The sequence below is a fragment of the Notamacropus eugenii genome, chromosome 3, assembly GCF_028372415.1.
Source record: "Notamacropus eugenii isolate mMacEug1 chromosome 3, mMacEug1.pri_v2, whole genome shotgun sequence".
In the NCBI taxonomy this organism is placed as follows: domain Eukaryota; kingdom Metazoa; phylum Chordata; class Mammalia; order Diprotodontia; family Macropodidae; genus Notamacropus; species Notamacropus eugenii.
This window is the reverse complement of record NC_092874.1, coordinates 209,133,876-209,160,572: the sequence shown is the minus strand read 5'-3', so window position 1 is coordinate 209,160,572 and position 26,697 is coordinate 209,133,876. Positions and strand designations below refer to the sequence as shown.

Below are 26,697 nucleotides of genomic sequence, written 5' to 3'. Positions count from 1 at the left end.
GAATTGGTCCAACCTGTGTGGAAAACAAGTTGGAATTAGCCTAAGGTAAACACGACTAAAATATCTATTCCCTTTCATCCAGAGTTTTTAACTGTTAGGTATATGCCCCATAGAAGATAAAGGCAGAAAGGTCCCATATATGTCAAAATATTTGTAGTGGCATCCTTTTGTGATAGCAAAGAAATGGAAACAAAGTAGATGCCCTTCAGTTAGGGAATGGCTAAACAAATTGCGGTATATAAATTTTGTAATGGATATCACGAGCCATAAGAAATAATGAATATTATGAATTCAGAGAAGTGTAAGTAAGAGCCAGGAAAATAACATACAAAATGACTACAATGATGTAATTGGATTGAAAAACACCCTGTGTTTTATAATGACCTGTCTTGGTACCAGAGAAAAGTTGAGAAAAACTGTCTCCTTTGTTTCTTGGCAGATATGGGGAACATATAACATCAGATGTGTGCTGGTGAGCTCGGCTGAATTTTTTTTCCTCACTTAACTTTTGTTGTTATAAGGACTGCTGGATAAGGGAGGGAAGAAAGATAATTGGAAATGAGAATGATATAAAAATAAAAAGGTAGCAATATGATTTTAGAAATGAAAAGCAAGCATTCCCTCCACCCCCAGCTTACTGCATTAACTTGCTGAATGAATGTTGATGGCAATTAGGGTAAAGGGCCTTGAGACCATGCAATATGAAGATTAGCTAAAGGAGTTAAGGAAATTTAGTCTGGAAAAGAAAAGATTTAGGGGAGATATATTATCTGTCTTCAAATGTTTGAAGACCTATCTCTAGAGGAGGGTTTAGATTTATTCTACTTTGCACCAGCAGCTGCAAAGAGGGAAATTTAGCTTTCACACAAGGACAAACTTGAAGCCCTAGGCTTTTGTCACTAGAATTTTCAGACAAAGAGTAGATGATTATAAAGGTGGTTCTTGTTAAGGTTGAACTAGATGGACTCAGGTTCCTTTCACTTTGATTTTGAGTCAAGAGACCTGAATTTAAATACCAGTTCTACTTTCTGTATGCCTCAGCAAGTAATTTCATTGGACTTCAATTTCCTCATGTGTAAAATATTCTCTTAGCTTTAAATTCTAGCTTTAAATCTATGAAGCTTATGAGAGTTAGAGCTTAGAAAAGAGAAGGTTGCTTCAGTTGTGGATTCCCATCCTGGAATTTCTGAACTTGTTCAAGTAAGTAGCTTCAAATCTAGTCCTTCATCTTCTGTGATGTGGATCAGCCTACAGAATTACATACAGACCCAAAAGTCATAGTGCAACTTTAATCTATTAAAATTGGGGCATCTTGTACGAAAGGGCCCATAGCTGGCATCACTTGTTTTGGCTTCATTTTTTTCAGAGTGGAATAAGTGAATCAACTTGGGTTTGCTGTAGTATTTTGTGGAGTTTATAGATCTAGTTTGCCGTTAAATTTGATTTCAATTTTCATTTGTCAAGACATCTTTCTTGTCTATAACTATTTCAAAAGGTATAACTAGAAGAGCACAAAATAGAAAAGGGGGAAGGTCAATGGGAAATATTTTTTATAGATCAACAATGCCTTTTGATCAGATTGCTATGAGTTATTTTAAAGAATAATGACAAGTATTAAACATGTATGTTCCAGAAACTGTGCTAGGTACTAAATATATAAAATATCCCAGCCCTTAAGGAGTTTATATTCTATTGGGAGAAAAAATACACATGTAGAAAATGAAATCACACTGGGAGGCACATATATAATAAACATGCATGTGTGTATATACACATACTTATATGAACATACATACATATAAATACATGTATGTGTATATGAATGAATGTCATGCAAATGAACTAGCCTAGAAGACCCATTCCTTGGAGCATGTGAAGGTATTCCCTGCCTGATTTCAGTTGAATCTTGTGGGAATATGGTAGAAGTCTATTTCTATATGTACATGTGACTGAGGGGTTTGTGTTGGGATATTGGCTGCTTAGCCACAAGATTCAGGGGATCTGTGAAAAGATAGTTTCTGGCTGAGGTCTCTTCACTGTAGCTCTCCAGGTGACAAGATGACTCCAAACAGGACAAGATTCTTCTCTAGAACAGTACAACAGTCATCCCGCCCACGTGGCAGAATTTAACCAGAAAGATTTTGCTGGGTGGGGTCTGGCTGCTTTCACATCTCTTTGTTCTGACTTGGTCTTATGAGAATGAATAAAACAAGATGAAAGTGTCCAGCGACCTTGTGAGTTTCAAAACAATCTAGAGGAAAGTGGCAATGGATGATGGCAGGGGAAGCTGCTGCCACTGGAGAGTTTAGCCGCACCATGAGACACTCCCCCCAAAAAGACCAAGTTGGGCTGTGTGACTAGAAAGTATGCAATGCCAAAAATAAAATGTGAAATGCTTAATTATCAATATTACACAGCTGCTGGATGTTCAGGGGGAGGCTTAAAACAGTTCATTTGTTAGATATACAAAATAATTTCTAAGGACAGGACAACAGGAGATGGCACCTAGGCTAACTTTGAAAGAAACTTGGAATTCTTTGAGGTAGAGGACAGAAATGTATCGGGTGTATTGAGGTATGCATGTACAAAGGCACAGTTGAAAGGTCAGATATCGAAGGAATGTCAGGTATTGGGAAATAGTAAGTAAATCTTGAAAGGCAGTTTGGAATCAGATCATGAGGAGCCAAATACAGGTATTTGAATTTTATTCTGGAGGCAAGAGGGGGCTATTAGAACTTCTTGAGCAGGGAAGCGACATACTTCTTTGTTTTCGAAATATCAATTCAGCAGCTGTATGGTAGATGGGGAGGGGAGATCAATTAGTACACTAGTCTAGGCAAGAGTTGACGAGGGTATAGTGTGGTGGTCATGTGTGTGGAAAAAAAAAAAGAGGACTGATGTGAGATATATTATGGAGATGGAACCAACAAGATTTGGCAATTTATTAGATGTGAGGATTAAGAAAGAGGGAGGAATTGTGGATGAATTCAAGGCTGAAACCCTGGGCAAATGGAAGGGAAAATAGTGCTCTCAACAGAAATAAGGAAGTTAGGAACAGTAGAGGGAACAGAGTGAATTCTGTTTAGGGCACACTGAGTTTGGAATGGGTATGAATATCCAGTTGGAGATGTAGATTAAGGCTGGATATATGGATCTAGAAGTCATCTGCACAGAGACAATAGCTGAACCCACCGGATCTAACTGGATCCAGTAAGCGTATAGTGAGAAGGCATTCTAAGACAGAGCCTTCTGGTACACTCATGCAGAAGAGGTAGAACCAGAATGGTAGAGATTGAGAAGGAAGGCCAAACGGGTAGGACAGAATCAGAAGGAAGCAATGTCATGAAAACAGAGAGGAAAGAGATTCTAGGAGAAGGTGGTCAACAGTGTTAGAGAGAGATTGAGAAAAAGTCATCAAAGTTGTCAATTAAGCAATCACTGCTAATATTGGAAAGAATAGTTTCAGGTGAGTGATGCGTTCAGAAGCCAGATTTCAAGAAACTAAGGGGTGAGTGGGAGGTGAGGAAATTAGTACAAACATGACCTTTTCTAAAAGTTTGGCTACGACAGAAAAACAATTGCTTGAGGGAGATCAAGTAAAGCTTCTTTTTTAAAGGATGGGAAATACCTGAGCATTAAGGAACTAATGGCTAAGGAGAGGTGAGAGAGAAGAGAGGGAAAGATGATATTAAGAGAAAGCCCCCAGAAGAGACAGAAGGTAATGGGATCAAGTGCACAAGTAGGGAGGACACAGCTCTACAAGAAGATACACTTTTTCCTCTGAGATGTTGAGGTGATTTGAGTACAGAGCTGTGGAAAAAAAGACGGCTTGGCATAGAGAACTTCATTTTTTTAAGTGAAGTATTTGTTAAAGTCTGCTGAGAGGGAGAGGACAAAGAGGGGTGTGGGCAATTTGAAAAAAGTAAACTTAATACATCAGCATGCCCTATATTTACATTATATAACATATATACGGATATACACATATACAAGAAAATTTTGGGGCAAGTTTGGGTTTTTTAATAACATAATTCATTTATACAGACACCCCCTCATTTGATTCATGTATTTACAAACTTCCAATTACCTTTTCCATTGCAAAATATATATGTCAAAATTTTAGCCATTGTAGGGATGCATTATACTTGTGTGTTTTTTTTACACAGATGGAAAGAAAACAAACCTTTAATGACTATAATACATTACCTTGGAAACATTTTGGAAAGGCCTCCCAAGTCTTTACTCCTTCTTATGAAATTAAACCACTAAGATAATACAACTAACCAATTTTGTCAATAATTTTCTCCACGTCATTTCTTTTCCCAAATTCATTTCTTATTCACTGTTCTTAACACCTTGCAAATAAAGTCCAATTTCCTCTAGCCCTCTTCAACTTGCTTTATGCCCCTCTGGTTTGTCCTCAATACTTTATTCTTTCACATTCTGGCAGAAACCAGACATTTTACTTTAAGACAAAACAACTCCCTTTTTTCCTTTTTGAAGCTTGTTACCAGTCAACCTGACCTTCTCCTTCTCTTTTTTTTTTTGCCCTGAGACTTTCACTGTGCATCACAATACCCCTCTTTCAGTGGTGTAGAGCATAATCAAGCCCTTTGATGTGAGTCTACCATCTTCCCTAATGTTACACCTTTTTTATTGGCTCAAGAAAAAGTGTGCCAAAAATTATTTTTTAAAAATATATATGTATACACACACACATATATACACATATTTTAAGACAAGGAAGGTCAAACTTTAAAGAAATGCCAACTTGAGCAACCATCAAAAACTTTTTAAAAAGAAAATCCTTAATACTACTTTTACAATGAAAAAAGAGTAAATAATTGGCAGGTTATGTGAATGAAAAATGAAGAAAATGTGCAGTAAAAAAACCCAGAGTTCCAGTTGTTAAGACAGAAACTATTGAATTCCATGGTCTGTTTTCCAAAGAATTTCTATCTCAATTCAGATTTTAATACAGCTATATACCATGTAGATTTTAAGTGCCTATGTAAAAACTCAATTTTAAGACAAGTTCAGTTGGAAAGTTTTTGGAAAAAATACTGGCAAAGAATTAGCATTTGCAAAGTTGTGAGCTTTGCTGACATTTCAAATATCAAGAAGCCATAGTAGATTTTTTTACTTTATTTTTCTTGGGATTTGTTCCCCCTTGTTCTGTTTTTGCTTTCACAACATAACTAATATGAACATGTTTTGCATGGATTGCACATGTAAAACATATCAAATTGCTTACCTTCTCATTGAGAGATGAGAAGGGAGGAAGAATTTGGAAGTCAAAAATCCAAAAAAAAAAGGAAAAAACAAATGGTGAAAATTGTCTTTATATGTAATTGGGAAAAAAAATAGAAAAAAAGAAGCCACAGGAAACCTGAACTTGTGAACACTCTACCTTTTAAATTTCCAATCTAATTATACTAAGCCTTAAAAAGGTTAAAAAAATTAAGAAAATATAAATTCCATATTCTTTAAAAAACAGACCTTAGTTTAAAAGTTATTAGTATGCCAGTAGCTGCCATTTAAAAAAACCAATACATTAGGATAAGTAAACCTAGCATGTTCACATTATATGAAAAAAATACATATTTATAAAGTCTTTTCTTCAGCTGGTACATGGTCCCCTTCATACCAAAGTTTCTTTCCTTTTATCATTCAGTTGAACCTTCTCTTGTGCTTTTTGGGACCCAGATTGTATTTTGTATGCTTTTATACCTGTGGAGTCTTCATTTACAGCTACACTGGAAGTATACTCTGGGGAATTTTCATCCACTTCTAGAGGAATGAGACCAGAAAGTGCTGCTGATTTCCTTTGCGCTTTGATGTGGGATCCCAAAGAGTTATTCTTTTCACATCCCTTATTGAGCTCCGACAAACCCTTAAACTCTATTGGGCTGGTGATCTGATGAAAGGGGGTAATAGCGGTTCGGATACAATTGAACCACTGCTGCTTATGGAACACATCATTAGCTTGTAAAGTGTGGGACTGTCCTGGCAAAGGCTCTCGGAAACGAACTCTGAAGATATTTTTAGCTGGAAAAAATAAAAAAAGAAAAGGAAATCTTATTTTTAAAAAGAGATTATACTAGTAAAAAGATTGTGACTGATAATCTTACTTCCCTTAAAAGATTTTACAGACACAGAAGGAAATTTGGAGACTTACTTAAATTTTCTGCCCTTCTCCCTTTACTAATATGAGAACAATCTGATGGATATTGGGTATGCATCATAAATCTCAAAAGATACAAACACAAGAATATTTCCAGTATTTAATTATTTGCTAGTGGATTGAAGTCTAGCCTAATTTCTGTGAAATCTAGTACTTTTTTTGGGGGAAGAAATCTTTCCCTGTTTATTGATGAAGGAATTCCCTCTACTAAAGTGGATCAGCACCTCACCTGAAACTAAGGGCCACCCAGCTATTATGTGTCAGGAACAGAATTTGAATTGAGGTTTTCCTGATGCCAAAGCCAGTTCTACTTTTCACTTTTGGAGAATTTAAAAGAATACTCAGACAAAATGGTTTTATTTTGAACAATCAGGGGAAAAATATTTTCCTAGAACAAAGAAACTTTGGGTTATGCTTTGGTGAATTACAGGAAAAGATGCTACATATCACATCTCAGTACCAGACACCATTTAAAATGATTTAAAATTAATTAGCACAATATCTTTAATTAGCAACATTTGTTTATGCTTAGTGATCTAACAACTTGTGCTTACAAAAGAAATCCAGAAATGTAATTTATTTAAACTTCTCAAAGGCTCATCCATACAATAACATTTAAAAAAATGAAATTATCAAAAACATTTTTCTTTACCTTTGTCTGAGTTGCTAAAAGCACCTCTAAAAGAGCCTCCCATTCTCACATCACCATCGTGCAGGTCCTCTAAAACCAGTTCTTGAACAGGAATGGGCTGACGGTATACCTGGTAAGAGTGGCGTTCGTTGCGTATTACAGGACGAGTCAAGACAAGGATCTCTTGAAACAAGAAAATGTAGAGTTTCTGGGGAAATGAGAGAAAAAAATGACAAAATATGAAACTATTATTTTTGAAGACTGGCACCACATTACTAGGGGCAGCTAGTTCAGTGGAGAGAGTGCTGGGCCTGGAGTCAGGAAGATCTGAGTTCAAATGCAGCCTCAAATTCTTACTAGGTGCATGATCTTGGGCAACTCAGTTAACCTCTGCGTTAATCCACTGGTAAAGGAAACAGCAAACCACTCCAGTATCTTTGCCAAAAACATCCCATGGACAGTGTGAGTATGGTCATGATGAACACTTACCACAACCATAATGTTAACATTAAGTTAATCTGACAATACCATTTATCTCAATAATTCTATTGAAAACTGTCTTCATTATCCAAGGAAAATATTCTCAAAATGGTCTAGTTTTCTAAGTGTAAATATTGTTCTTCAGAAAATGTCTGATTTCAGACTATGACTCCTGTTCTCAACAACTAGTGTATGTCATTAGAGACAGCTCTAGTAGAGTAAGGATTAAAAATAGAAGAATACAAACATTAAATCAATCTGTGCATTTTGTTTTTGAGATGTAAATGACTACTCAATTATGTGTAATTTTATTAAGTACCCACTATATGCAAGGATGCAAAGACAAAAACAAGACAGTTCCTTGTCTTTAAAAAACTTAAGATATAAAAAATGTTAACATATTCATGGTAGTAATCCTGATAATCATTCATCAGATAGTATATTTTAAGCCTCTGGTACGTCTAGCTTTGAGACATGAAACAATTTCTAACTACTACATATAGAAGTATATAAAGAATAAGCATAAAACAAACACAAAATAGTTAGGAATGGAAGGCAAGAGCAGCTGATAATTGGCATCGCCATTTTAATAGAGCTAAAAATTGACTGATTTACATGATCAGTCCTTCAAAGTAAATTTGGGATAGTCCAATCTAAAGATCAGATATCCTTTTTGCTACCTCTGTACAGTATTTAAAGAGAAAGAGTAAGAATTTAAGCTGAGAAAATGATACTGTCAGTGGGGCCTTATGAAAAATTAGTTCAGTCTAGGCTTCAGTCTTCTTGTCCATAAAATGAGAAGTCTGGGACAGATGATCATGTCATGTAAACAAGCATTCACTAAGTTCCTACTATGTGCCAGGCACTTAGCTAAATAGATGATACAAACAAAACAAGCAAAACCACTCCCTGTTCTCAAGGAATTCACAGTTTAATGGGGAATAGAGGGAGGGGAATGGAGACATCGTGTAAACAAAATATATACAGGATAAATTGGGGGACAGTCTTACAAGGAAAGTACTAAGATTAAGGACTGGAAAAGGCTTCTGGCAGAAAATGAGACTTTAGCAGAGACTTGAAAAAAGCCAAGGAAGGCAGGAGGCAGAGTTCCATGCATGGGCAATAGGCAATGAAAATGATCTCTAAATGTCCTTTCTAGTTCTGAAAATTCCATGATTTAAACAAAAGTATTTAGAAAATAGTTTTGACTATCTTACTTTATCAAATATCTGAAATATTACTTAAAGTTGATTATACAAAGGAAAAATAATGATCCTTTTTTATTCAGTGACTACCTTTCAAAATACATCTCCAGTCATTTTTAGAAGATACAATAAATGGTGAAAAGAAAACAGGTTTAATAATTGTTTCTAATTTTACTTTATATCAGTAAGGAAATAAGCTTACATGCCCATTTTTATTCTTCAATTCTCCATGACAAAGCAACACCTTGCTAGCATCAATCCTTGGATCCTTCTGCTTGTCATCCAGGTATTCCAGTTTGTCAATATAATACTGGCATTCTGATTCTCCTTTCTTCAAGTTGATGTCAGAGAGTACTCCTTGTATTACCAATAGCTAAAAGTCAAAGATACCTTTGTAGCAGTGACAATTTTAGCAAATATTATAACATCTTTAATATTCCACTCCCCCAACTATATTTTAAAAGGCAGAATTTGCCTTCTTCCCGGGCACCCAAGCACAGTGCAAAATGATCTGTTCAAAGAGAGTACACATTAAATGTCTGTTGATGCTCATGATTAACTTGAAGGTACCATTTCACACCATTCTAAGGTAATCTAATAAAACATTTCTAAAGATTTACATGATTAAATTTCTTTTATTACTTACAGCTTCTTCTAGAGGTTTTATATCAATGTGATCTTTGGGCGTATGTCTGAGAATTTCTTTTAACAACAAAGGGTATTTGACTAGGCGACTTCGAGGAATATCCAGGAAGCTCCAAAGATCTAATTTTCTACTGAAAGGAGACTCAAGACATCGTTGAAGGAAATCTTGAACTCTTGCATCTTGTTTTTTCTGGTCAAGAAGAGCTTTAGCTGCAAGCTGGTTACTGCAGTATCCTTTATAAGCATTTAAACCTGGCAACTAAAAGATTGTACAATGAAACTTAAAATGATTTTAGGATAAACATCATCACCAAAATTCTTATACACATAACAAATAGTAAATTCTAAAAATTGACATGTTTATCACAGTGGGTTTGGGTAGTACTAAAATTACAATCCCATCATGAATTCTATCCAGTTGAGGACAAAGAATTTCCCTAATTCTAACTAAATAACAAGTTCTCCCCTCTGCACAGGAAACAAAAAACATCGGTACAAGTTTCCAATCTGTCATTTAATAATTGTGTGATATTGAGTAAGTCACCTAATAAGACCTAGTGAACTCATCTGTTTAAAAAAAAGAAGGGTGGGGATGGGAAGAGGGAGAGAGATTGTTTTGCCTCCTTTTGATGAAGATTAAATGATCTAACACATTAGGCATTTTGTAAACCAGTAGAGTGCTATATAAGCAATTACTATCATTGTTATTCAATATGCTCAGTTATAGGTTATTACCTGTAGCTAGTTCAATGATTCATATCTTTCAAAAATCTGCCAACACACTTCAATAAACTATACTTTCAACAAATTAATTAGATTAAATGACTCATCACATACCCAGTTCACAAGAATATGACCAATTTGCTCTACTGTCCCATCTGGCTTTGTTGCTTCTCCTAATCTTGCCAACAGATCTAAAATTTGAAAAAGGCAAAAAAGTTTACATTTTAATTAAAATGAAAATTTTAAAGTTGTTTTTAAAATAACATGCTATAGATCTTCATATGCAGTTGAAAATTAAATCAAAGATTTTACCTTCATGCAGAGGTATGTAGGCATCTAAATCTCCAAATATATGTGTGAGTTCTTCCTCTGACATAATAGATAACTTCAACATGGGGTCATGGTAGGCCTGTTGGTAGAAGAAGAAACTTGTCACATGGAGAACTAGATAATTACATCAAGACTACTACGGATATATCTTGTGAGTACAGTCAGTCACAAAATGGGCCAAGTTAAATGTAACATGTAGAGGTGATAACCATGTAAGATGATTATTTCAAAAGATATCATTTAGGAATAGATATTTTCTATTTCCAAGTATAAATATTAATATAAACATTTTAAAGAATTTTTGAAAAAGTGATGGAATTTTAATTATTTTGGTGAAGTTGAAGAGAGAAGTGGTAGAAATTGGGGCAATAGTATTCTTAAAAGCAAAAACTACTTACTAACCTTTCTGGCAAGCTTAAGATCCTCAATTAAATCCTGTTCTCCTCGGAGCATTTCATAGATTGCCTGAAAAGGAAGTGCATTACATAAATCAATTCTTCTTTGCCTCTCTGTAAAAACAGGTAGTTAATGTAAAATTGCTTATATGGAAATCATAATCAAAGAATAAATTCAAAACACTAGTTTAAAAGTTTCTTAAATTTTTTTTTTTTTGGTTTGGCGGCTAGGTGGCACAGTGTATGGAATGCTGGACCTGGAGTCAGAAAGACCTGAATTCAAATCCAATCTCATTCACTTACTACTTGTATGACCCTGGGCAAATTATTTAACCTCTGTCTTCCTGAATTTCCTCAACTGTAAAATGAGGATAATATTAGCACTTACTTCCAAGGGTTATTGTGAGGATCAAATGAGATAACATTTTTAAAGAGCTTAGCACAGCGTCTAGCATAATAGGTGCTATATAAATGCTAGTTATAATTATCATCATATATATAATTATTATGCATAATATATGCAACATATATATTATTATTCAGTGTTTTATATAACAAAAAAGTACTAAGGTACTAGACATTTGGGGACCATTACATGATTTGAAATAATGTGTGCCATCTAGAATTATTTGAAAATCGTAAAATCTTTAGTGTAAAAGCTCTAATAACATGACAACCAGATTTTCTAAAATTACAACCATTACAGTTCTTTGATTTTATGACAATCCCATCTAAAAGAGCTGTATCAGCCAACAAACATTTCTGAAGCTGCCTACTATGCTACAGGCACTGGAGACACAAAGAGTGAAACCATCTCTATTCAAATGGAGCTTACAGTCTAATGGGGGAAAAGGAGTGAAGAATATGACAAGTACAAATAGACGTGTACACAGAACAAATTTAAGAACAGTAACTAATTAATCACAAAGTTGTTTGGGGAGATCACCAAAGTTGGGGAAGGACATCATGAAAGGCTTCACACAAACAGCAGTATTTGAGCTTTGTTTTGAAGGAAAAGAAGCATTCTGAGGCAGAGGTGAGGCAGGGTGAGTGGCCAGCGCAAAGGCATGGAGCTGTCACATTTGGTGCAACAGAGTGAGGGCCAGTTTGGCTGGATCACAAAGTGCAGAGGAGGGCTAGGAGGTAATGGGCTTTAAAAGATAAACAGATGACTTTATATTTTATCCTAGAGGCAACAGGAAGGCATTGAATGGGGCTATGACACAGACAAATCTGGACTTAAGGGAAAAATTACTTTGGCAGCAAGATGAATAACAGATTGGAATGAAAAGAGTCAAAGGCACCAATTAGAAGGCTGTTGAAATAATATAGGCAAGAGGTGATGAGGACTTGAACTAAAGCAATAGCTTATCTGAGTCAAGAGAAGGCGGTGGATATGAGAGATGTTTACATTAAAGCTATACTTTTGGTAATTCACAACCCTTACATCACTGCTTCAAGGATCTGTGATTCTGTGTTGGTGGAGGCAGTCCCTTTACCAAAGCAAATCACAATTATGGCATACTTTAGTGCATGGCCTTTCCTTATGAGTTGTCAAGGCTGAAAGAATTATCATTTTATGGGGCTAAGCCCCATGATGCCACTGAGCTTACTTCTCAGATTACAGACATATGGCTATCTCACTGCTCATTTTTAGTACAGTACGCCCTGTCACTGCTAGAGCTTTAAAAAAACTCAGCATCACCTTCCATGCCATGATGAGGCATGAAATAATTTGAAATGATTATATTTTAAGGTATATGGAATCACTAATGTTAAGTAAGCTAATTAGAGTATGAGAATCAACATTCTGTTAATTTAATTACTTTTCCATAGCTGTTTTTGCTAGTCTTGAAAATTAAGTTGAGAAATTTAGAGAAATGAACTTAGATGTATTAACAACTTCCTAAAACTTGAGCAGGTCTTTTTCCTATAACAGATGTCATGCATTAATGACTTTGGATACACAACTTACCTCCTGACGCTTGATTTCTTTGGTGGTTAAAGATTCTTTCATATTGATATCTAACATCTCTGACCATCTTACATTATTTCTTCTTTTAGAAGGAGTTGGGACAGTAGCCCTGCTAAATGACTTCTGGGCACAAGCAGGAGATCTGTTGTCACCACGGAGTGTAAATGACTATTAAAAGGGCAGGGAACAACAACAACAACAAAACCAAATAATCAGAAAATACTTTAGCAGAAAATGAAATTTTAATAGGCATTTTTATTTTTAGAATAAAAAAAGAGGTTAAAGCTTTCTCCCACCATATAGTCTATCACTATCAGATCAAATCTGTTATTCTGGAACTGTAATTTTAGAGTATAGATCATCCAAGAAAATCCTTGTTACAAATTGAGATGGTGATTTTGTTTTGATAACAAAGTTATTTAGCTACTTAATTATTCCAAAATATGCTAGGACATTTCCATTTCTCATTAAAGTGGCAGTATAGGAAATAAAGTCAGAATCAGTCAGACCTGGGTTCAAGTGCCTCTGACACAAAGTGTAGGTATGCCCTTGGTAACTATTTAAGAACGTAAGTTAAAGAATAATTGCCTACATTAGTAGAGGGAATTTCCTCAACAGGAGTTCCCATGCCAATAAATTCACAGGCCCAGACCAAAAAGTTCTACAAAAAGAGCATAGTTCCATTTCTTCAAAAAGGAACTTTTTTCTTACTTGAATTGTTTGACCAAAACGTCTGACTGCTCCATTTCTCACGGGAGAGATTAAATTTGCCAAAGATGAGACTCTGGCCAGAGATCGAACTCTTTTATTGCTTGGCTCCTGTGAAAACAACAACAGGTTATACTAAACATGGGTTTTTTGCAAACAAGTCAGGGCAATAATATTGAAGCAATAAGAAAATACATGTTTGCACATTACAAAGAACAGAAATGTGATTTTTTTATGAAACTACATTGTACTTAGCTAAGAAAATGAAAGAAAAAGTCCAAAAATCACTTTCACAACACAACATTTAGTAACAGGAATACACCAAAGTATCTCTTGTTCTAATTCCATTTGAAAATGTCAAATATTTAATATTAACAAACAAAACATCAAATTTTTATCAGTTTTAAAATAGAGTAGGATAGAAGTAAAGGTATATATCCTCTTTTGGTCTCTGAATTGTACATATCAATATTAAATTCTTTAATCAAGTGCTATTCCTCAATACCTACAAAGGGCAAAATGAGGATACTATTGAATTTTTTAAAATAAGAAAGAACAAATGTTTTATTGATTAAAATTTCAGAACTGAGGTATCTTCAGTATACCTAGGCTTCTCAATTCTTCTACTGCGCAGGGGTTAATCAGGGATTTTGAATTTTTTTCATCTTTAATTCTAAATGTAAACACCAAAAGACAAAACAAAACATTTTCATACACAGACAACACAAGAGAATTCTCTGAAACCGTGAATCTCTATTTCAGAGCGCTTATCTTATTTAAAAAAGACGAGGTCTACACATTTACTTTCAAAACTGTCCTGCTTGTCTGTGCTTCCTTCTTTTGTCTTCCATGTATTTAAAAATATTACAATGAGCCTTTTTTTAAGCATCATTTGTTAACCTCCTCTTCTCCTCTAACCCCCAATGAAAATGGAATAACAAATAAGCATAGTCAAGCAAAATGAATTCATACAATGGCTATGTCCAAAATGTGTATACTTTGTACATTTTGTCCAGTGTCTCACTGTGATGAAATATATGGGTAACATGCTTCATCATAGATCCTCTGGGGACATGGTTTGTCATTACACTGATCAGAGTTTTTTAAGGCTTTCAAAGTTGTTTATCTCTACCATGTTGTCCTTATATAAATGGATCTCCTGGTTCTACTCACTTCACTCTTCATTGGTTCATACTATCCAAGATTCTCTGAATCAACCATGTCATTTCTTATGGAGCAATAACTCTCCACGACATTAATATACCACAGTCAATTCAGTTCTTTGCTTCCCTGGCACTACTCTTCCCCTTCCACCACTTCCCCTTTTTACTCCTACCTTTTGGGATTAGAATTTTGCTTTGCTTGCAGTTATTATTTCAATAATCTTCCCTCTTAAAGCACTCCATCTCACCATCCCCATTTGTGTCCTTGTTTATTGTACTTTGGTATAATGGAGCCTATGTAGCATCCCCAGGTCACTTAACATGGATGGAGATGTCTGGGGGTGGGGCTTTGGTGCATTCCTAGATAGCCTAAGATGAAGGCATTCTTTGTGTGTGTATCTTCCTAATTCCAAGTCTAACGCTATCTACTGTTGCTACCTAGATGTCTTAGAATACATTGCTGTTGTATTTGTTCTATGCTACATTATTTATAATAGGATAAAGCAAGATTGAAATCATTAGAATTTATTGGAAAGGGACCTTAGATATCACTTTGTCAATAAGTCAATAAGTTAAAGCAATCTAGCTCAACTCTTATCACTTTATAGATGAAGAAAGTGTGGTCCAGAATGGTAAATGATTTGCTTAGGGTTACATAGAAAATAAATAACAAAGGTAAGATCCAAATCCCTCCATTCAAATCCATTTTATATATAAGGAAATTGAGACACTAAGAGGTTAAGTTCCTGAAATCAGACTGATAAGGAGCAGACTGACAAAGAAATGATAGATATAGAATACTCTTTGCTCCTTCCTATTGCTACTTCCAGATTCTGCCTCTGCTGCCATCATTCAGCAACCTCTCTTCCTTTGAAATTGATTTAATCCAAATGTAGAACCCAATGAAGCTTTGGTAGCTATTTGACACCCAAGTCATTGTCCTCCCTTTCTCACTGAGTTCATTGTCTAGATCATCACAGTGATCTCCACTCCAATTTTTCTCATCTAGAGGGCTTCTTCATACATTTCAATGTTTGTCAAATACCTTATTTTCCAGTTCACCAACAGATCAATTCTCATGACCTCTACTCCAAAAGAAGATGGATGACCATGCCCTGGATCTTGATATCACTCACAAGGTTTACTTCTACGTTCAAACAGTTAATTTCCATTCTCTGATCACTATCATTTATCTCTCCATCTCACCTTAGGTTTCCCTACTTTTCCTAACCTTACTCTTTGTCCTCATCATACATGACTTCTAATCTCTCCATGTCTCAGTATTAACCCAGGTCATTAACCCTACTCTCAGTACTTCTTCATTCACAATCCTGATCACCTGGTGAACCTATTCAACTCTACACTATATTCTTAAATCCCTGTTCTCTTGTTCTATAACTTACTGCTTTCCAAAATCCCAATTCTAGGTTACTCCTACTACCTACCCTCTTTGCACCTATTCTTTTGTTCCTGAATGGAACTAACTTGAAGAAATCATGAAACCGTGCTGAATCCACTACAAAGTTATACTGGCTAATGTCAAACTGGCCCTCACAACAAGGTAATCCTATCAGCAATTCCTTTGATCTCTTATTCAATCATAGCAGAGGTTCCAAACCTTTTCTTTTCTCCTCAAGCATTCCATGCTCTCTCATCTGTGATGACATTCACAGTAAATTCCCTTGTCATACCCTCTGACATAGTCTCTCACCATTTCTTTCACTCTAGTTTCTGACAATGAGACAGACTTTTGACTTGTCAAAGGCAATCCCCAACCATTGCCATGTACCTTTGGATCCCACACTCCTTATCCAAAAGGCTATTCTCACTATTCCTTATTCTCTCTCTCTCTAATGTCTTCTCTTATGTCTCTCTATGTCTTCTCTTATGTCTCTAATTCTCTCTCTAATCTTCAATCTCTCCCTAACAACTGGTCCCTGATCTCTTTTGTTGGATCTTCATCCATGTCATAACTATTCTGTGGGTGTGTTTCTCCCTGAACCCCCAAGGCCCTTATCTCTTTTCTGTTTATATCTTCTCACCTGTATTCTATCCACTCTCATGGGTTCAACTGTCATCTCTATGCAGATGATCCTCAAATGTATTTATCCCAACCCTAGTTTCTCTCTTGAATTCTAGTCCTTTCAAAATGAATATGTCCAAAACAACTTTACTTCTAAATCTTCCCCTCTCTCAATTTCCCTATTATTATTGAGGGTACCAATACACTTCTAGTCACCTAGGTTTGCAACTCAATGTTATTCTTGACTCCTTTCTCTGGAATACCTCACACATCTAATCAGTTACCAAATCTTGTAATTTTTTTCTTTATATCATATATGTACCTTTTGCTCACATAGTCAACCCCATAGAGTTCAGGCCCCCTCACCTGAACTATTATAATAGACTTCAAATTGACAGCTAGGTGGCACAGAGAATAGAGCACTGGGCCTAAAGTCAGGAAGACCTGAGTTCAAATCCAGTATCACACTAGCTAGGTGACCTTGGACAAGTCACTAAACCTCTATCTGCCTCAGTTACCGCAACCATAAAACAGGAATAATTATAGTGCCTACCATGCAGGGTTGTTGCTGCTATCATATAAGATAATACTTGTAAATCATCCAGCAAGGTATTTATTACATAGTAGGCCCTATAGAAATGCTTATTCCCTTCTCCTTTACCTGACTCCAATCTCTCTGCTCCAATTTATCCTCCAAGCAGCTGTCAAAGTGATTTTCCTAAAGCTTGGTTTTGAGTATGCCACCACAACCCTATTCAATAAATTCCAGTGGCACCCTATTACCTCCAGGACCAAATTTGAAGTCCTTCGTTTAGCATGTAAAGCTCTTTATAATCAATCCTTCATACTTTTCCACTTTTTTTTACATTCTGATGCCCTACCTGTAATTTTATGATCTAGCACATACTGACATTTGCTATTCCTTGTTTTGCCTTCTACCTCTGAGCCTTTGCACTGGCTGCTCCCTATGCTTAGGATGCTCTCCCCTTCCAACTTGGGCCTCTTGAATTCCTAGCTTCCTTTAAGATTTAGCTCAAAAACCACATATTCCTAGAGACCTTTCCTGGTTCCTTTAGATCCCAGTGCCACCTTTTTCTCTAGGTGTATTTTTCACCAATTTTGCATTTATCTTGTACATTGTCGTCTGTTTGAGAATGTAAGCTCCGTGAGGGTAAGGCTTGCTTCTGATTTTTTTTACATAGAAAATACTTTATAAATCCTTGCTAAGTCAATACCTGAAGACCTCATTAATTTGTTAATTATCTTCCCATATACTGTTTTATTAATATAACACATTTAAAAAGGAGAATGCAGAAATATTATGTTATAGTACACAAAGTCCTTTCTTCCAGAGGATAAGCAGAAGTCTCTAGGGCAGAATATGTTTTCATTTTTTTCTTGTCTCTTCAGCCCCGACCATATGATACCTCCTGAATGGAATGTTACCTTTCATCTGGGGATTACAAAGCACCTCATAAAACTATTAAATAATCATTATCATTATTCTAGTTTTACTTATGCTTAGAATTTGATGATTCTTCTAATTTAGGAAGAGGAAAAGCTCAGAGTCGAGAACAAACCCATTCTTTCTTTATAATGTCTCTATCTTGGGGTTACTAATCTTCTAAAATTCTGGAATGTTCATGTAAACCAATAACTTTAATATTCTAAAAGATGATCATGATCAGATGTGATCACTGAATTTATCAACGTATATTTTTTGCCAGTTTCCTGCAGCCTTGACCGCTATAAGAAAAGGTAATGGCTGACATCACAAATACTTTACTTTAAAAGAATCAAAACAAAATAATCATACATTTAGTGCTTGGAGTTAATCAAGAAATAGGGGGAGCAGGAAAAAGACATCTCTAAAATTACTATCAGAAGAAATAAGGTTAAATAACCTTATATAATATTTGTATACTAGAACTAAATCTCCTTAACAATGGTCCCAAATTCCAAAGGACCACAGATATGTACTTACTAAAGTTTCTGTACTTCATTAGTATATATGTAGTCAAGAGAGCTTTATAGTAATTAAAAACAGCAATGTTAATTCCAAGAGCATAGTTATAGTTTCAGAAAAAAAATGAATTCCAATTTTAAGAATATTAAAGAAATGGGGCAAATGATAAGTAAATTGAAAAATAAGAGTCCTTTCAGATATGTAGCTAATTGACACATTGTGGTAAAGGACATATGTGAATGTCTTTACACATCTGTGCAAGACTGAAGTGACACATGCATGTGCAGAAAGTCTAGCAGAAGGCATTCCTTTCCATTTAGTAAAAACAGTACAAAGGGACTTCTGTTAGAACGGAGACATAGTTACCATTCCCCTAGAACAAACTAAGATTCATATTAAGATAAGCTAATATTAAGTAGAAACAAAACAGGTGTCAGTTTGGTTCTTTTTTGGGAACTAAATGAACTCCTTTCCTTCAGGCAAAGCAGATTTGGCTTTCCTAGATGCCTTCTAGTGAATTTAAAAAGGTAAAGAAATTTAGCTAGCAGGAAAGGAAAATTTCTTCATATCATTTACAACTTAAGTACTGTATGACTATATAGTGAATCAATTTAAGGAACAAAAAAATTATTTCCTTACTGTAAAAACCAATGCTGAAAAGGCAAATATAAAAAATACAGATTTCTTTTTTCTTCTTCGGGCAAACAATAGGTATAGTTTTTATTTTTCTCTTGGAAACTTGAATAGCTAAGTTTAGGATTATACAAAGTTTATAAATGATCTTGCAAACATACATAAAAAGTAAACATCAAGTATCTTGCACAAGTCTGAACCACATTAGTACTAAAATTACATAATTTCTGTGCAAGTTGTAGGTTTAAGTCATTAACCAATTAGTTTTATTAAACAAGAAAGGGCTTAGGTTAGCATTAGGATTGGGGTGGGGGTGGCGTAGGGAGTTGATTTTGGTTTCTTAAGATATCTTTCTTATTTCCAACAAGCACACAACAGATGTTCAAACAATCAGGTGGCAATTAGTTATTTTCAAGTACTGAAGGAAACTGATCTGATTGCTGTACTAATCAGACTTGATGCAACCAAAGCCACTGCACTGTCCACATGCCTACAGAGGCTTATAATGGGGCCAACTTGTGATCTAAGAAGAGTGTGAACTCTAGTCAAAGACCACCCAGTGTTGCCACTTTTCAGGGCTGTCAAGCCATACAATTTATTAACCATTCCATTTTGGATGAGAGTATTTTATCCTGTCAAACAAAATACAAGTTTCTAAAATGAACTTGTATGGTTTAAAAGAGATTTCTTTTAGGGATGAATTATCATTTGAAGCAGTTTTTATTGGGAGAGCAGGGACTGTTGAGAGTGCTTCTGTTTCTTTAAAACAGAAATTATCTTGCTTCTTTGTAGGTTCATAGGAACTTTTCCAATGAAATTGTGTTTATGTCCCTCGTGTCTCAAAATGCTAAGTCCAAGGTGGCAACAGTGATTGATGTGTTGTTTGCATAAGTGTATATACATATATAACTATACTTCCCTCTACATACATATGTGTATGCACACACACACGCGCGCACACACACACTCACTCCTGTGACTGGGTTTTTGTTTTGTTTTTGCTGTTTGCCTTTCTTTGTATCCCCCAAACTTAACACTGCTTGAAACACAAATACAGAAGGCACTTAATAAATTCTAGTTTTCTGACAAACTAAATAATGTTCCTTCCCCAATCAAGGGATCGCTTGCAGATTTTGTGCGTGTTTGTGTGGAGTTAAGAAGGGATTACATATATAAAAACAAAAAAAGAAATGGATGATAAAACTTCCACCTCAAGGAGAATACTCTTCCACTTCATGAAGCTTTCATTACAGTACAAAGAGCAACAATGTATATTATATGCATTAAAGGACTTTCTCCTAGAAGCAACCTTTAACCAACAGTAAAGGTAACTTGCTGGGGAGGAGGGGACACAACACAAAACTCTGCAATTTAAATTTCCATTTCATGGTTAGTATTGCCACATTTCTCCCATATATGTATGCCTTTCTATCTACTCACACAACCACCACTCCAGCTCAGTCCTTTATCCTAGTTACTAACAGCCTAGACTACTGCAGTAACCCTCTAATTTGTCTCCCTGTCTCAAGTCTCTCCCCACCGCCAGTTTATTTCCCACAAAGAACCTGAATAATTCTGATCATATTACCGCAACACTTTCAAACCCAACTCCTACTCCCCTAGCCCTCCAATAAACTCTGGTGGTTCCCTATCAACTCTTGGAACAAATATAATCACTGTTTTCACAACTTGGCCCTGCCTTACCTTACCATCTACACCACACACTACTCTACTTCAAACACTATAGTTCCTCTTCAAACACTATTTAACACCCTGATGAAACACACAAGTGAAAAAAAAAAACAAACAAAAACCGATCTATAAAGAAAGGAAACAGTTTTAAACACTGATAGGTATAAGTTTAAATACAAAAAGACACTTGTCAGTGTTCATAATCTGACTTTCTAAAAATAACTGGAGAATAATGTCTAACACAAATCTTGCTTTTAAAACTGTCAGATAAAACACCCCTGATTTATTTAAAGATATGTTTATAAGGAACTTTATAAATAACTAACTCAGACAGTTATAACAAGACTGGAGATTTAAAAGATTCTATACTTTATTTTTGAGGAAGGACATAACATAAAAAAGAAGCTGACAGATCAAGAATCAAAAAAAACTAAGACCAGACAACTTTCTACTTCTTTTTCCCACAAGAAACAAATTCTCTTTACATTTCTTACAGTACTTAGTAGCCTGATATCTAAAGTAATGTACATATTTTAAACTAGGTTGGTAAAAAATAATTAAATTTTACATTTCTGCCCCTTAAATCAGCTTCAAACATTCATAGAAGTTGGATTGTAACATTTAAAACTGAGAAAAGCACTAAAACCATTTTCAAAGCCTTACCTCTTGTTCTCTACAGGGCTGATTATTAACATCTAGGACACGGATAGTTCTTTTAATAGGCAGGAAACTTCCAATTTCATCATGAGCCACCATGCTTTACCAAGTTTCGAATACGATCTTTTGAAATAATCCACATCAGATTCGCGTCTACAAAGAATTACTATGGAATTACATGGGTTTTTTTAGCCTAAGCGTTCAGCCACCCTTATCTGCCATTGCCCAAGCTTCGTGCTGTGGTAAAGCTCACAGCTTCACTAACTTCAGGGAGTTCAAAGTACAGGAACCTCAGGAGGAGGGGCAGCAGCAGCAAACTAGCTTAATAGGCTGGCTCCAGGAATCACATGACATTGGTTAACTGACAGCTGCTGGCACACCTAGGCTGCTCAGTTTTCACTGTGTGGGAGAAAATCCTTTATACAAGACCTTTGGAATGTCTATAGTTATTTCAATGAATATTTTCTTATTCTTTAGTATACCAGACCAGGTTTGGGTAGGGTGGATGTTCCTAATGTGTAGCTGAAACTCCTCCAGCATGCTTACATTAAAATGAAGGACTTAAAAATGCTTCCAAAAATACACTATTTAATCTTTGGCATAAAGGCTAAAATAAATAATTTATGTAACTCTCATAACCTTCTAGGCTCTTCCTCATTCCCTCTGTTGTTAGTCCCTTCCCCTCTGAAGACTTGTTAACTTGGCAAATATAAAAAAAAAATCTTTTTAATGTATAAAGAACATTAAAAAAGGGGTTTGTATATGAAGCTATAATACTCACTGACTATCCTGGAATGCTCACCTCCCCCTCTGGTTTACTTCAAGACAGCTCAAATCCCAATCTTCTACAAGAGGCTTCTTTCCTTTGCTGGCTGACTCCCAACCCCCACCTTTGCCCTTTACCTGAGGTTATTTGCCATTTACACAAAACTTATGGCTTGTGTATCGATCCCAAAAGAATGTGAGGTCCTTGAGGCAATGGATGAGATTTTTTGCCTTTGTTTGTATACCATGCTTAGCATAGTGCCTGAACAAGATAAGCCCTTAATAATGCTTGTTGACTTAAAAAAAAAGTATATAAAACTAAAATCCTTTTCAGAATTTTCATATGCTTTTTATATATAATTTTAAATGCTTCATTGCACTAAATATATTTTTCCTATAATCTTGTATTTACTTAGGAATGAGAAGCACTTATTAGTTACTACAGTGAAAGTGACAAACACCCAGCTCAGCCTCAGGAGATACAAATACTTAAACTAGACAAGCTCTGCCTTCAAGGAACATGTATTCTATTGGGGAGAAACAAAATATGTCTGCTGGGGCCTCAAGGAATTTACATTCTAACAGAAGAGGGCTAGCGAAGTCACAACAATAATTAAGTGGGATAAGGCAGTCCACAACACACCCTTTTCTAAGGCAAAGGCAGAGTAATGGAAAGGGTTGGGACACTAGGCAGGCAGAAAAAGGTCAGTGTGTCTCTATGATTCTAGGGAATAACAAAGCATGACGGCTTGGCTCCTCCCCAAGACCTCAAATGCTCCAGATACTGAGCTTATCTGTAAACTGTGCATCCCACCAGGGGGCTGAGTTTTTATATTTGTATCCTCAGCACCTAACACAGTACACTACACTTAGTAGGTTCTTACTAGCTTCTTGCTAATTGATTGATACACAAAAGATAGGACTGGTATTGAAGGAAGAAAACAATCAATGTACCTTTTTGTCCTGATAGTGCCCCCTACCTACTAGCCTTCTGGTTGGTTTCCCTGCTTGCTGTATGCCTTTCATCCCTGTAAATACTCTCCACTCTGCTAATCAAACAGATCTTCCTAAAGCACAAGTCTGACCACGTCACCCTTCCTAGTCAATAATATACAGTAGCTCCCTCCAGTGGCTTCCCTCTCACACCAAATAGAAAATTCTTGGGTTTTTAAAGTTTAGTTTCTTCCTACCTTTCCAATCTTCTTACATCTTATTCCGCTCCCCAAACTGCAAATCAGTTACTCTGGCCTCACAAAAGACATTCTGTTTCCTAATTCTGGGCAGTTATGCTGGTTTTCCTGTCTGGAATTCTCTCCTTTTCTTCTCCATCTCTGGGGCTTCAGATCTCAGCTTCTTCAAAAAACCTTTTCTATCCCCTTTAATGCTAATGCCTTTTCCTCTAAGATTATCTCCAATTTATCCTGTATATTTCTGGTTTGTAAAGTTGTTCACATGTTGCCTCCCCCATTAGATTATGAACTCTTTGGGAACAGATACTATTTTTGCCTTTCTTAGTATCCCCCAAAATAAGCACAGTACTTGCTTGTTGACTGTCTATACTAGATGCTTGAGATAGGATACAAACACAAAAGTGAAGACCAAAAGAACATATATGTGTTTAGATAACTATAATACAAGGTAAGGAGTGACAGGAGAAAAGAAATCAAAGCAGTAAAGGAAAAACTGAGGAGAGGAAGAAAGCACTGAATAATTGGGGAGGGAATAGGGAAGCCTTTCACAGAGAAAATAGTATTTGAACTGATCCTTAAAGGAAGATTCTGAAAGGCAAAGAAGCAGATAAGGAGGAGATGGCTGAGTTCAGGGAATAGTATATTTTGTCTGGAATTTATAATACATAAAGGGAAGTTATGTGAGAAAGGTTTGGAAAAGTAGATTAAAGTCAGCTGTGGGAGATCCTAAAATCCATAATAAGGACTTTATATATGATTTAAGAGGCAACATGGAACCATTGTGCTGGATCCTAGGGAGGCCTGTGCCTTAGGAAGATCAGTTTGAAGGATGCTGAGTTAGGAATTGGCATGGTCAGATCTGTGTATCAGGAAGATTATTTTTAGTAGTTCTGTAGAGGGTAGATTGGAGATGGAAAGAATGGAGTTAAAAAGTCTAGGCAAAAAAGTGATTGATGAAGGCTTTAAATGGCATATGAGTATGTGAATGGATAGAAGGGAACAGATGTGAGACATGCCCTTTAAGGAAAACTAATCCCTCTTGGGAGAAAATGGAGGATCATGTCCTACCACATATCATCCCCACAGGGGCAAGGTCCTAAGGATCTTACAAAGGATTTCTCCCATTTAACTCCTTTCAAGTATTTTACTAAATAATCTTCCTGATATAGACAGTACTGACAGAAAAAGGGTGATAAAACCACACTCCTCTTAAAGCTTAGAGACCTTCCACCCCCCCCCCCCCTCACCTCCGAGGTATTATTGCACTTTTTTAATAGCAGGGGAGAGGTGAAACTGTTGCTGCATAACTATCATAGGTATGTATTTACTTGGAAGCAAGGGGTTTCCTCAGCTGATTGGGTGGACGTGATGTGAGAGTTCATATTTAGCCCCTGTAGAGGAAGAAGGCAGTCCCTTCCACAGAGGCCTCTAAGTGAACAAAGATTTTGTTTCATTTCCCTAGTACAGCTCTAAGGGAGGGAGAGATGTTGGTAGGTGGGCTAGGGAATACTATATAGGTGGTGGTACAGGAAAGCACTGGTATCAACTTAGATCCTGGGAAAGGTTGCATGCAAGAAGCTTATGACCTCTTAGCCACTTTACTACAGATGACTCTGATGTGTGATAAGAATTATTTGACTTTTCAGAAGAATCAACATCTGTGCTTTAGCCCTGATGTTACCAATGCTGTTCCAGCTAATCATTACCACCCTACATTAGGAGATCTACTGTGATCTACCCAAAAATGTGGTATCACACACCACATGAATCAGATTGTTGAGACTGCAACTTCATCATTCAGGTGCAAGAGGGGAGTAAACTTGGAGTTTCTGGCTTTGTTTTTTTCTACTTTTTTTTCTTTATAGTAATTCTTGAGGGGAAGGGGAGTTCTGGAAATTGTTTTTTTCTTCTTTTTCTTCCTGGAGGACTGTTTAGTAAAGACCTTAAAAGAACTCAAATGGTGGAAGATCCTCTATGCCTAAGAGATTGTTAGGATTTTGCCACCATGGAGGGGTATTTGAGAACCTATTCCTCTTTTCCCCCCACAGCATGAGTTAGGCTATATTTCCCCTGAAAGGCCACAATGCCATGCCTTGAATGGAACAAGTTTCTTTATCCTCGCTCCCTCTACCTTTGCATATCTCTTTTATATTTCATAATAGATACATAATTCTCAAGATTAACAAGTTTCATCTTCCCTTATAGGGAGGTAAACAGTTTATCCATATTGAGTAACCAGTTTTTCTTTTCCCGTTTACCTTTTTATGTGTCTCTTGAGACCTGCGTTTGGAGATCAAATTTTCTATTGAGTTCTGGCCTTTTTATCAGGAAATCCCTGATTTCACTGAATGTCTTGAATCTCCTTGTCTGAAATGTTTTGCTGAACTTTGCTGGGTAATTGATCCTTGGTTGTAGTCTCAGCTCCTTTGCCTTACGGAATATCATATTCCAATTCCTTTGATCTTTTAATGTAGAAGCTGCAAGGTCCTGTGTGATTCTGACTGTAGGTCCTTGATATGTGAATGGTTTCTTTCTGGCTGCCTGTAGTATTTTTTCCTTGACTTGACAGTTTTGGAATTTCTTGGTGTTTTTAGTTTGGGATCCCTTTTGGGAGGTGAACAATGGATTCTTTCAATGACTATTTTACCCTTTGGATTTAGCACTTCGGGTAGTTTTCTTTGATGATTTCTTGGAGGATATTGTCCAGGCTCTTTTTTTTTCATCATGGCTTTCTGGTAGACAATAATTCTTAAATTTTCTCTCCTGGATCTATTTTCTAATTACATATTTCACATTTTCTTCTGTCTTTTCATTTTTTGATTTTATTTGATTGATTCTTGATGTCTCATAGAGTCATTAGCTTCTACTTGCCCAATTCTAATTTTTATCAAATTATATTCTTCAGTTAACGTTTGAGTCTCCTTTTCCATCTGTCCAACTATTCCTTTTAAGGAGTTATTTTCTCCAGTTAGTTTTTGTACTTCCTTTTCCATTTTTCCAATTTTCCCAGTTTGGTTTTGTGCTTCCTTTTCCTTTTGTTCAGTTTTCCTTTTTAAAGAGTTCTCTTCAGTGAATTCTTTTTTCAAACTTTTAAAATCATTGGCCAGTTTTTCTTCTATTTCTTCTTCAGCTCTTCCAAGAGTGCTCCTTGTGCATGCAACCAGTTCATAGTCCCTTCTGAAGTTTCAGATGTGAGTACAGTCTCAATATTGACCTCTTTGGTATTCATGTTTTGGTCCTTGTCCCCATAGAAACATTCTATGGTCTTTTTCTTCCTGCTTTGCTTTGATGACGATTTGTGTATTGTGGCCTCTGCTTCTTTCAGCTAGAAG

At 36.0% G+C, this 26,697-nt stretch overlaps 1 protein-coding gene across 2 annotated transcripts in view; it reads right to left on the bottom strand.

The window, feature by feature from the left end:
- Positions 1-3,997: 3,997 nt before the first annotated feature.
- The window catches only part of NET1 (neuroepithelial cell transforming 1), a 78,390-nt gene continuing 55,690 nt past the window's right edge, over positions 3,998-26,697 (bottom strand). Inside the window, exons 1-10 of one of the 2 annotated variants that reach the window (XM_072654216.1) lie at positions 21,417-21,672; positions 13,280-13,387; positions 12,569-12,736; positions 10,601-10,663; positions 10,181-10,277; positions 9,983-10,059; positions 9,147-9,404; positions 8,703-8,873; positions 6,837-7,023; positions 3,998-6,048 (exon numbers count right to left, since the gene is read on the bottom strand). In XM_072654216.1, coding sequence (XP_072510317.1) covers positions 5,642-6,048; positions 6,837-7,023; positions 8,703-8,873; positions 9,147-9,404; positions 9,983-10,059; positions 10,181-10,277; positions 10,601-10,663; positions 12,569-12,736; positions 13,280-13,387; positions 21,417-21,509 — 1,629 coding nt within the window. In that variant the 5' untranslated portion in view covers positions 21,510-21,672 and the 3' untranslated portion in view covers positions 3,998-5,641. Of the gene's footprint in view, positions 6,049-6,836; positions 7,024-8,702; positions 8,874-9,146; positions 9,405-9,982; positions 10,060-10,180; positions 10,278-10,600; positions 10,664-12,568; positions 12,737-13,279; positions 13,388-21,416; positions 21,673-26,697 lie in introns of those variants that run through there. The other variant, XM_072654215.1, reaches the window with a different exon arrangement.